We start from the raw sequence: 14,610 nt of genomic DNA on the forward strand, positions 1-14,610 counted from the left end.
AAAGCCTAAAAACACTAGCTTAAGGAAAAGTTTATTATTTTTTTCTTACATTAAAGACAAGGGAATGTTTTTTGTTGTTGTTTTTCCAAGATAATTTTCCAACTGGTATATTTTAATATTTAATGAATAGTAAAATATAAATAAGATTATTTTTTTATAAATAAATAAAAATACGTTTTTGGATGGCAAAAAAATAATTTCAAGAAAGTGTTTAAATTTACATTTTAAATCTTAACAGTGAGACAAACCAACATTAAGAGGAAAAGAAAAAGTCAGTTTGAAAAGTTCAAGGGTCAAACTTTTGCCATTATATGTATTTTGTGTGTGTGAAAAGTGGTGTCTAGAAAAAAAGGTTATTTTCTAGAAAAGGTGCCTTTTTTCGGTTTTAAATCGTATTTTTTGTCTTTAAAAAAAAATAAGATAAGACAATTATTTTTTTCAAGCATATTTTTGTGTTGATTTGTACTATTTAATCTTAGATTTTAGCAAATTTTCACACAATAACTTAGAATGGATGCAACGACTTCGTTATGAATGCAACAACGTTTTATTTTAAATTGTATAATGAACCAAATAGTTAATAATAATAAAAAATATACACGTGCCGTAAAGAGATACACTGATAAAAGGATGGACGAGTCCGTTGCATAAGAAGGGAGGGGTGAGCACTTGAAACAATCATGAGCATTTTTTTTTTTAAGTCCGTGAATTATTAACATAGCTAGAAATCAAACAAAACCATTATTTTCATTTTAAAAAAAACTATTTTTTTTATTGTTTTGTGTGTGTGTGTGTGTGTGTGTGTGGTTTGAACTAAGGACTGTATCACAAGTAGCAAGATGTCATGTGAAGTCCTCGTGTGTCATTTCATAAAATGATTTAAAAAAAAAAAAAAGCGCCCCGCCCAAATACTTTATTCACGGCCCCTCCCTCCCTGTTCTTCCTTCTCTGGAGTGTTTTGTGCTGCCCACAGTGTTGCCAGGCATCCCCGCTTACATGCAGAAAACGGGAGGAGGAGGAGGAGGAGGAGCATCCAAGTAGGAGTGAGGAAGAGGGCTGGGGAGAAGAAGAAAAAAAAAAAAAAGAAGCTGAGAACGACATCAAACGTCGCACGAGAAGCAAGGAAAAGACCCAACCTTTTACCTCCACCTACAGCCTTTTTAATTCTACCAGGGGTCCACCTATACATGTGAGTACTTTACTGTCTTGTCAAGTATTTTCCACCTACTTTGAATTCTTTACTGTGTGCATTTTTTATTATCTAAATGTGCGTGTAAAGCGTTAAAAGTTAGCCAAACTTACACAATTGGTATTAAAAGTTACTTTTACAAACGTTTAGTGCTTTTAGTACGCAATACTGGTTAGGTTTTGTTGCTTACGGCAGTGGAGAAAGGATTTCATTCACTTGACGTAAACATGTCAGGAAAGTCAAGCCTTTCTTCACTGTCATTTTCATGAAAAACGATGTTTCTTAGCGGATTTTGGCTTGTGATTTTTTTTTTTGTGTGGCAGTGCTAGTTGGGCTCCCTCTAATGGTATGCAAAATAATTGTTTAATTAAATGTACTGTATAATGTTAATATATATATTTTAAACCATCTGTAGTACATTACATATGCATTAAATCTCTAATACTCATATTTAAGTGCAATGATTGATGTTCAATCTGGCATAGTTACAATAACGTTTTTTTGTTTGGTCAAATGTGTATAACTTTATGCGCGATACATATGCATGTAGTCTCTTAGAATTGTTTTTAAATATTTGTTTAGGTGCAATATTTACGATTGTAATTGGTGTATCAAGTATGACAACCACAGCTCTAGTGATATGACCCCCCAAAAAAAGTACATTGTATACATACTGTATACAAGAAATGTCCAAAATGCTGCACTTGTTTACAGTGGAAAAACTGTTGTGTTTTTATGCGCTAGTGAATTCCCCAGCCTTAAAACGTTCCCACAAGCCTTCACTATTTCAACACCAACCACATTTTTTTCTGCACGGATCTTGTGACATGTCAGGATTGTGCTGTTTTTTCCTCTCCCCCACTCACTAATGACTCCAAAAATGGACAAGCCGCCTTCACTCCACTTAATGAACTGCGCCTTTTTCACTCCAAACGAGGATTCCCAAATGGAACTTTTTATTTTTTCCCGTTTACGTGAACACAGTGGACGCTGTGAGGCAAAAAAAAAAAAAAAAAAGTAGAAGGAGATGATGAAAAGGAATCTCTTACTCACTGTTGCACTGAAGTCATGAACTGCGGCCTGAGAATGGGCTGGGTTTGAAAGTGTTCCAGCTTGGAGCACCAGCTTTTTCCAGGCATGCACTGACAATGTTAGGCAGCCTCCTGGAGGGCTCAAAAAAAAAAGGAAAAAAAAAAAGAATTCCACATCTGAACTCGAGGTGCAGCACTCCTTAATAAGCAGCTGCCTGCTTCAGGCGGAAACAAACGGGGATGGTCTTTACGGGTTGCAGCCATGTCCAAACTTTTTCCACTGTGGTGGGACACATACACAACAATGGAAGGAGGGGTGAGGGTGAGGGTGAGGGTGAGGGGGTGATTACGGGACACTTCACATACTACAGTCTACTGTAGGTTAAAGGAAAGGGAATCTCTGCTTGGTGTTATTGTGACCAGTGCCATGCAAGGGGGGGGGGGGGGGAGCAACTGGGCGTTGCCCCTCTAGGCATCCACCTGAGGTTATTATCTTAATATCAGATAAATAGGAATAATAATTATAATTAAATTTACAGTATCTACAGTTTAGAAAAAAAAAAACTGTAATTATTTTTAATTAAATACATTACATTTTTATATTTCAACTCTTTTTTTTCCTTTTTTTTAACCTTGTAACATTCACAATTATAGTACTCAAAATGTAATATAAATAGTGACAAATGCCTGCGTTTATCTCATCTTCGTGTTGCCACTGTAGATTATCCCCCAACTTCAAACGAGATCTTTTCTGGCGCGCGGCTTCAAGGACGACGGTGCAGCTTTCACACACAAATACAGGAAACATCTGAAGCATATTTTTTTTCCTCCCTCTTCCGAGGAAATACGGCTCTTGCGCATCCAAGAAGCTCCCCGTGTCACTCTGTGAGTGCGTCCGCTTGTCATGCAAGTGTAAAAAGAACTCAGCTGCTGCATGTAAAACAGGAATGAATAACAAGCGAGTTGCTGGGTCAAGTTTGTCATACAAAAACGTACTAACACATTGAAATGAGCAAAAAGATCTGTTTTGTTTTTGAAGAACAAAGGATGTCCTGTATTTGTAAGAGTACAATCCTTAAAAAAAACAAAAACATTCCTATCTTATTCAAATATATTTACTTAAAAAAATTATTGTGACAATTTATCATTAGTTTTTTTATTTAAAAAAATTTAATAAAATGAGAAGTGTCATAATGTAACATTTAAATCCAGCACTAATTTCCATTACATTTAAAAAAAACAAGCACATTATTTTAAGATATTGGTCATAGTTGCAATTATCAATTTTTTAAAATTACCATTGCATTGTTTGTTAAATTATTATTTTTTTTTATAAAAAGTGCAAGAGTGAAACATTAACATCCTAACACAATTTTTAATTAACTACAAATTTTAAGATAGAAAGTGTCATCTCTTGATATGATCACATTTATTAAAATGTTTTTTTTTCATTTCATTAATTGTCACATAAAAATATGAAATAAGTATTGTCTTTATATATTATGATTTTTTTTTTTAAGTGACTTTTTTATTAGCCTAGGATATTTATTTAACCCCCCACCCCCACACCTCAAGTGGATACCAGTAGTCTCCACCCCCTCTCTCATCCCCCTTTTGGACGCCTCTAGCGCTCATTGTGCCAGTTTTTTCTTGGGCTTCATTCTTTTTTCCCCCTTTTTTTATGATAAATTTTTAACAACTTAAAAAAAAACCTATGATTACTGCCACTAAAACATGATCATTCCTATTCTTAAGATCCCGCCGAGATGTCACGCTGGGGGCGTAAGAACGTAAAGAAGGCGCCGGAGGTGATCCGCACGGTGACCGAGGGCCTCAAGTCGCTATACCGCAAGAAGCTGCTGCCGTTGGAGCAGTACTACGGCTTCCACGACTTCCACTCACTCAGCCTGGAGGACGCCGACTTCGACAACAAGCCCATGGTGCTGGTGGTGGGCCAGTACTCCACCGGGAAGACCACCTTCATCAAGTGAGTCACTTTCAAAATGGCAAAAATGCTCATTTGTTTACTATGAATATTGTTTCTCTGTTCACTTGTCTATGCCAGTGACCTATAGTGACAGGCAGAACTCTGAAATGCTTTTCCACTAGATGGCAATCAAACCAATGGTGGCCACATAAGAATTTTCAATTACAGTGGACCCAACTTCTTTGTAGGGGTTCGGGGGGCAACCCCTGTTTTTCACCCAAAGCACATATTTGCGGTTTAGTCCTGCTTATTCAAAAAAAATTGGGAGTTGATATTTCTTTTCTTTTTTTGTAGATAATATGTAAAATAATAATAACAAATTAAAATAAATCTGCAAAAAATCTACAGATTTTTTGGGGTCAGTTTTAAAAGAGTCAATATCTGCCGATTAAATAGGATGGCCAATTAGTCGGTCAGGCCATAATTTTAAACTATACATAAAAAAAAAAAACGCAGTCTGGGGCGAATGTTCAAGTGTCATTATCTTTGGCTTAGGTTGTAATATAATAGTGTAAATAATAATAATAATAATAATAATAAGAAGAAGAAGAATTAGTTAACAGCAGCAAAAATCATCCGTTTTTTTTGTCAATTTTTCTATCAGGCCATCATTTTAAATTATATATATGTGTGTAAAGTGAAATCATTGACAAAAAATGGCACACAAAAAAGGGTATTTTTTCCAGTTTTGTCAATTTTAAAAGTGAAAATATTGGCTGATTAAATTGGTTGACCAATACCTAATTATATTATACATCCACATATAATTCTGGAATCAGTTTAACCACAGCTAAAGTTACTATAACTTTCATAATAATTGCATGTTTTCTGCATTCTGTAATTTTAGTGACAATTTAGGTTTTTTTAAATAGTATTTTTAGATTAATTTATTATATTATTATTATTATAATATTGTTTTATTATAATTATTTATTTATTATGTGTTGAATTCAAAGGGTGTGCTTTGAGATCTGTCTTCTATAAGTTACCGATATGTGAATTGGCTCAATAAAGGTTTGGAAAGCACTGAAGTGAGGCATTACCTTGGAGGCGGGACATAACCCAGCTATGATCGACAGGTACCTGCTGGAGCAGGAGATTCCCGGCAGCCGCGTGGGACCCGAACCCACCACCGACTGCTTCACCGCCATCATGCACGGCGATGTGGAGAGCGTCATTCCTGGGAACGCCCTCATCGTGGACCCCAACAAGCCCTTCCGGAAGCTCAACCCCTTCGGGAACACCTTTCTCAACCGGTGAGCTTAAGATGGAGGGCAGCTGGTGGGAATGCTGATGCGAAGCCTTTGGAATTTTTCATGCGCGTCTGCCAAATATCCGCCCCCTGGCCTTATTTGCGGAACAGAGGAGAAAGGGAACGTTATCAGGAGGGAGGGTGATGAAAGCGCGGAGGGGAAGTGTAATGGATGGAGGCGAGGCAAGTTTATTTGTATAAACCTTTTCCCCATGACTTCATACGTTCTTCCGGGTGTCAAAAGCTGAAGGATTTTCTGAGTAAACAAACCCTTACATGTCATTTCACCAAGGCAGCCATTGAGAACAGTTTCACGTTTAAATTTGAAACGTGTCATGCTAAAACATCAAACGTATTCGTTTTTTTTGTTAAAATGGGAAACTTATTACATTTTAACATAACTTTTCACGTTAAAAAGTAAAAATGTATCACATTATAATATAATATCGATTTTTTTCCCTACTCTTTACATTTTTGTGTAAAAACAATCACGCACTCGAGTCAAATTCAAGCAAAGATAATTCGCCTCACACATCAAGTAAAAAAAAAAAACTGTATTCATTCAAGTGTAAAAATAAGATTTTCTGCCTTGTTTGGACTGAAGATGAGAGACGGAGGTCAGAAGGGAGGGTGCGAGTGAGGTGGGGTGTCAAGACAAACAAACCCAGTGACGGACTTTTGAAGCTCGGAGAATCCGAGGCAGAATTCCTCCGTTCCCCCCCCCCCCACCGCTGACGTCACAGGAAGGCAGGCGAAGAAATCCCGGGACTCCCGCTTTCGTGTTTGTCTGTGACTTCCTGTCTTTGGGAAGAAAGCGGCACGCTCGTTAATCTCAAACTGTCACCATTGTAAAAGCTTTCATTTATTTCATTCAAGTAAAAGGAAGTTAACCACTGTTAATATTGCCAAGCAAAAACAATCACGCACTCGAGTCAAATGTAAATGAAGAAGATTCACCTCGTAGATTAGCCTCACACGTCTATTTTTTCTTTAATTCTTAACTTCATCCTTACATCTGTAAAAGGAAGTTAACCACTGTTAATATTGCCAAGCAAAAACAATCACGCACTCGAGTCAAACGCGAGCAAAGACATTTACTTTATAGAAATGTCTCACACAACTCATTATTCTCAATATTCTCAAAAATAAGTTGATGGATGTTAATATTAAGAGATGTAAAAACAATCATGCACACGAGTCAAATACAAGACAATTCCTTCATTAATACTATGCTAAGGAGTGTTAGCATCCATTAAGACGCGAAAACAATCGTCCGAGGTTGTCCGTCGGAGAAATCCCGGGACTCCGATGTTGCTCTTTGTTTCTCTTCCCATCCGGGCGAGGGTCGGGAAGCGGGGCGCTCGTTAAGCTGGCGGGCCACAGGAAGTGGCGTTGTTGTTGTTCCAGAGGCGCGACATCATTAGCGAGCCTTATTGTTTGATTCTGGCAGCGGGGACGGCGGCTTTCCATTCAGGAAGTGCGAAGCAACGAGCGCTCGCTGACACAATGGAGCAGCCGTTTTTCCATTCCAGGCCGAGTCCGCCGTGGTTTGAGCTCAGGCGGGGCTGGGCCACATCGCATGTAAAAAAATGTGCATCAGGAGCGTGCATGTCTCCAGTAAAAGACAATTCGATACATCTCAATACATGGGGTGCGATACCATTCAAGGACCGCTCATTTTTAATCCCTATTCGTAAGTCAAATCATTCACAAACTGTTTTTTTGCGTCCATCTTGTGTTGCAGGTTCCAGTGCGCCCAGATGTCCAATCAGGTGCTGGAGAGCATCAGCATCATCGACACGCCCGGAATCCTCTCAGGAGCCAAGCAGAGAGTGAGCCGAGGTGAGAAATGTGCAAAAGGAAATTAAGGGTGGGGACGGGTGCGAATCGTAACTTGGCATTGAATTGTTATGTCGTTTAATTTTGGGGGCCAGCATGCTAGTAAAGTAAACATAATAAACCTGTGATCCTCAAAGTGCGGTACGAGTACCACTGGTGGTACGCGGGCTTCCTCTAGTGGTACGTGAAGAAATCACTCAATTTAATCCATTCCATTTGTATTTAATTATGTAATACATTTTGTATCATTATTAAAGTATGGTGTTTATTTTCCAAAACAGTGGGGACACACATATTCGCAGTTTAGCACCTATTTTCGGGGATTTTTTGTTCAATATTTAAAAAAATATTCTTCTATATTGAAATAAACTTGTTAGGGTGCCAAATGCATATTTTAAGTTTATCGCAATTTTTCAATAAATTTGAGGGGGGCAAAAAAAAAATCTGCAAATTTTTGTGCCCACATTTTTGGGGGGTGGGGGTTGTTCTTTGTCTTATATCAGTCGATTAAATAAGCCAGCTCAGTAGTTGTAATTAATCGTAATCAATTTATGTTTTTTGCATTTTCAGCACTGTCAATTTGAAATAATATCCTGTTTTTTAATAAAGGGATGGAAATAAAAAAAATAAAAAAATCCCCAATTCATCAATTAAGCAAAAAAATAAAATAATTATAATAATAGTCGACGGATTAACCCATTATTAAAAAAATATATATCTTTACAATAAAGTACAATTTTTGTCTTTAAATTTTTTTTGTGATTTTTGACCGGGGCTACAACAGATTAATTAATGATTTGAATTCCTTTCTATGGTGAAATTTTGGCTAAAAGCTAAGTTAGCAACAAGTAGCTCCTCTCTGCTCGCAGCCATGCTGTTAGTGTGAGAAGTACATCAGTTATATTGGTGACAATGGATAAATATGTGATTGAATTTATTTGAATTCGGCTAAGTTCCTTTTTATTGAACAGGTTATGATTTTTTTTTTTAATACTGATAAATTCCCATATTAAAAACCCTTGTTTGTAAGAGGTCATGACTTGCGACACCCTACTAAAAATAGAATCCCGTCCGTCTAAGCTGTTAAGAAATGAGTGCAAAAAGTCACACCTCTATCGAGTCACACACATATTATTACTACACACGTCGACATATATCCAAAAAGATGACATTGTGTTGTTTGCACATAGTTTAGAGGAGCTTCGTTCCAAGTGAGGAGTGGAACTTTCCATCTGCTGGCATTAAAAAAAAAAAAAAGGTTTTCATTAACAGCATTACATAAAGACTTTGGCAATTGTCTCGGTGTAAAAAAGAATAAAATGACGCTGTTCTGCATCCGGGATTCACCGATTTTTTTCAAAATATTTTTTGTAATATTTGCTATTATTAAAAGACAATGTACATTTTATTTTTAGAAAACCTGTTTTATGACTGATGCACACCAGGTAAAAATCTCTTTGACGTCTATAGCCGTCAATGGCAGTGAATGAGTTTTAATAAAGATGACAAAAGTTACAACCGTACCAAATTGAATCGTTCCACTTGAAAATGTATCAGCACCCCATATATCGGTATCAAATCATCTTTTATTAGACAAATGTGCAAACCTAGTAAACAGCGGGGCGTTGATTTTTTTTTGTTGCATTTTTTTTGTCTATTGAGGGTCTCGGCCGTCCGTATTCCAGCTCTGACTGGCGAACCCATCATTTCCCGCAGGCTACGACTTCCCCGCCGTGCTACGCTGGTTTGCCGAGCGCGTAGACCGCATCGTCCTGCTCTTCGACGCCCACAAGCTGGAGATCTCGGACGAGTTCTCGGAGGCCATCGGCGCGCTGAAGGGCAACGAGGACAAGTTGCGGGTGGTCCTCAACAAGGCTGACATGGTGGGCACCCAGCAGCTCATGAGAGTCTACGGCGCCCTAATGTGGTCCTTGGGCAAGGTGTTCGGCACCCCCGAGGTTCTGAGGGTCTACATCGGCTCCTTTTGGTCCGAGCCGCTCATGGTGTCGGACAACCGGAAGCTGTTCGAGCTTGAGGAGGAGGATCTGTTCACCGACATCCAGAACCTTCCTCGCAACGCGGCTATACGCAAGCTCAACGACCTTGTGAAGAGGGCACGTCTGGTCCGGGTGGGTCTTTGTTTTTAGAGATTGGCTTGTGTGCAAGGAATTCAGGAGAACTTGAGTCCACCTGATTAATACAACGTATACAAAGACAAATATGTCTTTGTTCTTGTCGAGATTTATTTATACTCGGGCGGGACAATCCCCAAGATCAGCTCACGAAGGAATTCCAGGAATTCCAGAAATTAACTTTCCATGTTCCGTGTTCAGGTGCACGCTCACATCATCAGCTACCTGAAGCAGGAGATGCCGTCGGTGTTCAGGAAGGACAACAAGAAGAAGAACCTCATCTACCAGCTGCCCGTCATCTTCTCCAAGATACAACTGCAGCACAACATCTCTGCCGGAGACTTCCCCGACTGCGCCAAGATGCAGGTCAGATGGATTCATGGATGGATATATGGATGAAAGAGTCAGGAAACTGACGGATGGTATATAAAAAGTTGGTGGATGGATGGATGGATAAAGGAACTGGTAAAGAGATGGGTGGGTGGGTGGATGGATGGATGATGAAAGGAAGTACTAGAAGATGGATGGATGGATAGAAGAAAGAACTGAAGGAATGTATGGATGGTGGAAGGAAGTACTGGAAGATGGATGAATGATAGATGGATGACTGGATAGAATAACTGGTAAATGGATGGATGGATGATGGAAGGAAGTACTAGAAGATGGATGGATGATGGATGGATGGAAGAACTGAAGGGTGGATGGATGGATGGATAGAAGAAAGAACTGAAGGATGGATGGTTGGTGGAAGGAAGTACTGGAAGATGGATGGATGATAGATGGATGGATAGATAGAATAACTGATAAATGGATGGATGGATGATGGAAGGTAGTACTGGAAGATGGATGGATGATGGATGGATGGAAGAACTGAAGGGTGGATGGATGGATGGATGGATAGAAGAAAGAACTGAAGGATGGATGGATGGTGGAAGGAAGTACTAGAAGATGGATGGATGATGGATGGATGGAAGAACTGAAGGGTGGATGGATGGTGGAAGGAAGTACTGGAAGATGGATGGATGATAGATTTGATGGATGGATAGATAGAATAACTGGTAAATGGATGGATGGATGATGGAAGGTAGTACTGGAAGATGGATGGATGATGGATGGATGGAAGAACTGAAGGGTGGATGGATGGATGGATGGATAGAATGACTGGTAAAGGGATGGATGATGGAAGGAAGTACTGGAAGATGGATGGATGGGTGGATGAATGGAAGAAAGAACTGAAGGATGGATGGATGGTGGAAGGAAGTACTAGAAGATGGATGGATGATGGATGGATGGAAGAACTGAAGGGTGGATGGATGGTGGAAGGAAGTACTGGAAGATGGATGGATGATAGATGGATGGATGGATAGATAGAATAACTGGTAAATGGATGGATGGATGATGGAAGGTAGTACTGGAAGATGGATGGATGGAAGAACTGAAGGGTGGATGGATGGATGGATAGAATGACTGGTAAAGGGATGGATGGTGGAAGGAAGTACTGGAAGATGGATGGATGGGTGGATGAATGGAAGATGTGATGGATGGATAGGCAGATGATATAATAACTGATAAAGGGATGGATGGATGAACTGGTAAAAGGTTGGGGGATGGATGAACTGATAGCTAAAACTTCGTGACCGATTTCAAAACATCCCGTCTTCAAACAATTTTGCCTATTCAAGAAATTGTGTCTATGGCACGAAAACGACCTTTTCTTTCTTGTGGTTGTCAGGAGCAACTGATGGTCCACGACTTCAGCAAGTTCAAAACCCTGAAGCCCAACCTGATGGCGGCCCTGGACGAGCTGCTGTCGGTGGACATTGCCAAGCTGATGCCGCTTCTGCGCCAGGAGGAGCTCGAGGCCGGCGAGCAGCCCGGCGTGCAGGGAGGCGCCTTCCTGGGCAACCGCGCCGGACCCTTCGGCGAGGGCGACCCCTTCGGCGACGAGAACGAAGAAGCGGGCGAGGGCTGCGAGGAAGAGCCCGACAGGTGGGTGGTGACCAAGGACAAGCCCAAGTACGACGAGATCTTCTACAACCTGGCGCCCAACGAGGGCAAGCTGAGCGGCACCAAGGCTAAGAACTGGATGGTCAGCTCCCGCCTGCCCAACTCGGTGCTGGGCCGCATCTGGAAGCTGTCGGACGTGGACCGGGACGGCATGCTGGACGAGGAGGAGTTCGCCCTGGCCAGCCACCTGATCGAAGTCAAGCTGGAGGGCCACGGTCTGCCCCCGGAGTTGCCCAACCGCCTGGTGCCGCCCTCCAAGCGCAGGCAGAAAGGTTCCGACGCGTGAAGCGATCGATGGGTGATGGATGGATGAATGGATGGATGGATGAACTTATCAATGGATAGACCAATGGATGACAGCTAGACGGGTGGATGGATGGATTCAGTAATGCTAGCTATTCGTGGTGAACAGGGACAGCTTGGACAGGTTTATTCCTTACTTCCTTGATGCCAATTGCTACTTGTGAGCCGATCAATGGGGGAATGAATAGATGATGTAAATGGATGAATTGATCAACGGATATGCCATTGGATGACAACTAGAAAGTCGGATGGTTACAGTAATCTCCAGCTAATGGTGGGGGATGGGAACAGTTGAGATGTGTTTCTTCCGTGTGCCAATTACTACTTTCCTATTCGCTGGGCTTTGTTGCATCTTGGAGCGTTTTAGAAATATACGAAAAATAGGATATGGAATTAATGCAAATACGAAAGTGTATGGACGCATACCCCAAATCCACATTCACTTGAATGGGTTAGTGTATTTTTGCCCAAAAAAAACATCATAGAGCAAAAATTTTAAATCGAATTTGATCATAAATGGTAAATGGGAGGCACTTAAATAGCGATTTATCTACACTATATATCCAAACAGCATTACCAAGCCTGGTATTTTCTTTTTCCAAAACACATTGGAATGTACCATGACTCTATGTAGCCGATGCGCTAACGTAGCCATGTCACCCCTACGAAAACATTTTCCTTTTTTTTAGTTTAAAGTAGCTTATTTTAACCACCAGGATCCCTCACTATACACTGGCCAACGGCAGAACCAAAGGTATTTTTCCCCTTTTTGGTAAAGTTTTAAATCCGTCCGTTTTGTGTCTGTCGTACTAGCTAGCGAGCGCTAGGCTAGCCAAGGAGGATTCGGCTCTCCTCTTTCCTATTAGATGGTGCCATCTTGTCTCACAATTTTTTTTTTTTAAAGGACTTGCAAATTGAGTCTTTTTAGCGAATAACTTTAACTCGGTTACAATACGTATGAAGGGAAATTTGCAAATAGTGAACCGCGATTATGCAGGAGGTTACTGTAATGGAGGAAGAGATGGACAAATGGATGGACAGATGGGGATGATAGATTGATGGAGAGATGGACAGAGGATTTGATGAATGAACGGACTCTTCCCACTCGTGAGGATTTGTGCTCCTGCCTCTCTGTCAACAATACAAATACAAAATCTTCATTTGAATTTTGTACAGCAGAGCGTCCCGTAACGAGATGGCGGCGCTGCTCGTTTAAAATAACTCGCTGGTTGCAACATTCGGTATACCTGCGCACTTCCGTAACAAGCGCTGCCTTGAAAGTTTTATTTTTTTGCAAATGTTTTGCTACTGGGAAATTATAAATATATACAGTATTTGCAAAGAACAGAGAATTGGTTTGTTTTGCTGCATTCAAGACCACTGGGAAATTTGATTTCCCCCCCTTGGAGTCTAACTAAAATCAAATAAGGATAGAACAAAGTCAGACCTTTTCAATGGCGAAATTATTATTATTATTATTTTTTTTTTTTTTTAAATCTGACAACCTGTTTGTAGTAGATGTGTCGCTGCATTCAATGTTGCTGGGAAATCAGAAAAATCTCTGTAGGAGCCACAACGATAGACCCATTGTAAAACTAGGAGTGTATTCAATGAAGCACAGACTTTTCCTAAAGTTAAACCCTTGACAAAGTGAAAATAATTTGACGAATATTCTATTTATAGATGTTTAGCTGCATTCAAGAGCATTGGGATATCAGAAATATCCCACTTGAGGCTCCTGGGGTCCAACCTCAGGACGTTCCAGTTAAAAACAGGACTAAGGTTTGCAATGTGTTAATATTTGTTTTGTTTGGGAAAACATTTGAGCAAATACAGCTAAATGTGTTATTTGCTGTGCTGCGTTCAATGCTTCTGGGAAATCAGAAGGTATTAAATGTTAGCAGTATTTTTCTTAAAATATAATCTCGATAACCAATTAATCAGGCGATTAATTTTTTTTTAAAAATTGTAATAATAACCGATTTTTTGTTGGGGTGATATTTTGTGTTTGTAAAAAAAAACACTTTATTTTCTGTTTTAAAAGAGCCTTTGGAATCAGCTGATGATCGGGTATTTTTATTTTATTTTTACTGAATAATTTAACAGACTAATTTCAATGCAAAACAACTTGTGTTAAATGTCAGTATTATCAATTATCACACTAAAATATACTTGATCTTTGATGGTCTTTTACTCCATTTGTTAGCCTGACTTTTCCTGGTTTTCTTGAATGCAGCATTGGTTTTGTTAGCGCCTGGTTCATCGTGGAAGGATGATGCAAGATGTCAGGAGAGTTCAGACTGCGCCATTTCGATTCGTGTGTCGGACTGTACTGTAGCATAAGACGCCATTGTGATACAAATGATAAAAACAAACGATTCGTCAGGTCAGAAAAAGTCAGGAATGTCTGTCTTCCCGGTTTTCCTGAAAGCAGCATTTTTAGTCAGTTACTTCCTGTTCTTTCATTGGATCTAATCCGAGGTGCAGGTTGTACTTAATAAAGTCGTTTCCTGGTAAATAATTGCAGTATATTTATCGTAACTCCTAAAGCGTGATGTATTATAGCCATTTGCCGTGCACGCCGCTTCTTGAGCTCACCTGTTGTGTATTTAGCCGCTCTCATTAGCATCATTAGCATATATTATTTTTCCACGTAAAAAAAGCATTTGCGGCTTGGTGCTCACTTTGGTTTTTTTCGTTTGTATGTTTTGTTTTTGGGTGTGCCTCATTGCTGCTTGTGGTCACATGATTGTAACAAAGCGCATAAAGAGGCGAGAAACGCCTACTACTACTGTGCACAGCGCCACCGCCTGGCCTCATGTTGGCTATGCAGCAATAAAGTGACTTGACTGTGGCTTGTCTCAGACTGT

At 40.0% G+C, this 14,610-nt stretch overlaps 1 protein-coding gene across 1 annotated transcript; it reads left to right on the forward strand.

Moving 5' to 3' along the window:
- The first annotated feature begins 749 nt into the window (after positions 1-749).
- ehd2b (EH-domain containing 2b) lies at positions 750-14,594 on the forward strand. Its single transcript, XM_086080902.1, has 7 exons — positions 750-1,189; positions 3,976-4,207; positions 5,287-5,463; positions 7,204-7,301; positions 9,015-9,427; positions 9,632-9,796; positions 11,163-14,594. Exons 2-7 carry the CDS (start codon positions 3,987-3,989, stop codon positions 11,721-11,723), a joined length of 1,635 nt encoding a protein of 544 aa, XP_085937028.1. The 5' UTR covers positions 750-1,189; positions 3,976-3,986; the 3' UTR covers positions 11,724-14,594.
- Positions 14,595-14,610: the final 16 nt, after the last annotated feature.

The sequence above is a fragment of the Leptonotus elevatus genome, chromosome 7 (assembly GCF_054856555.1).
Source record: "Leptonotus elevatus isolate MCC_2025b chromosome 7, RoL_Lele_1.0, whole genome shotgun sequence".
In the NCBI taxonomy this organism is placed as follows: domain Eukaryota; kingdom Metazoa; phylum Chordata; class Actinopteri; order Syngnathiformes; family Syngnathidae; genus Leptonotus; species Leptonotus elevatus.

Excerpts from the sequence above, each read along its gene's own strand:
- ehd2b (XM_086080902.1), top strand. The coding sequence starts at position 3,987 with ATGTCACGCTGGGGGCGTAAGAACGTAAAGAAGGCGCCGGAGGTGATC. Across the intron at positions 5,464-7,203 it reads GGGAACACCTTTCTCAACCG|GTTCCAGTGCGCCCAGATGT; the intron begins GTGAGCTTAAGA and ends CTTGTGTTGCAG. Across the intron at positions 9,797-11,162 it reads CCGACTGCGCCAAGATGCAG|GAGCAACTGATGGTCCACGA; the intron begins GTCAGATGGATT and ends TGTGGTTGTCAG.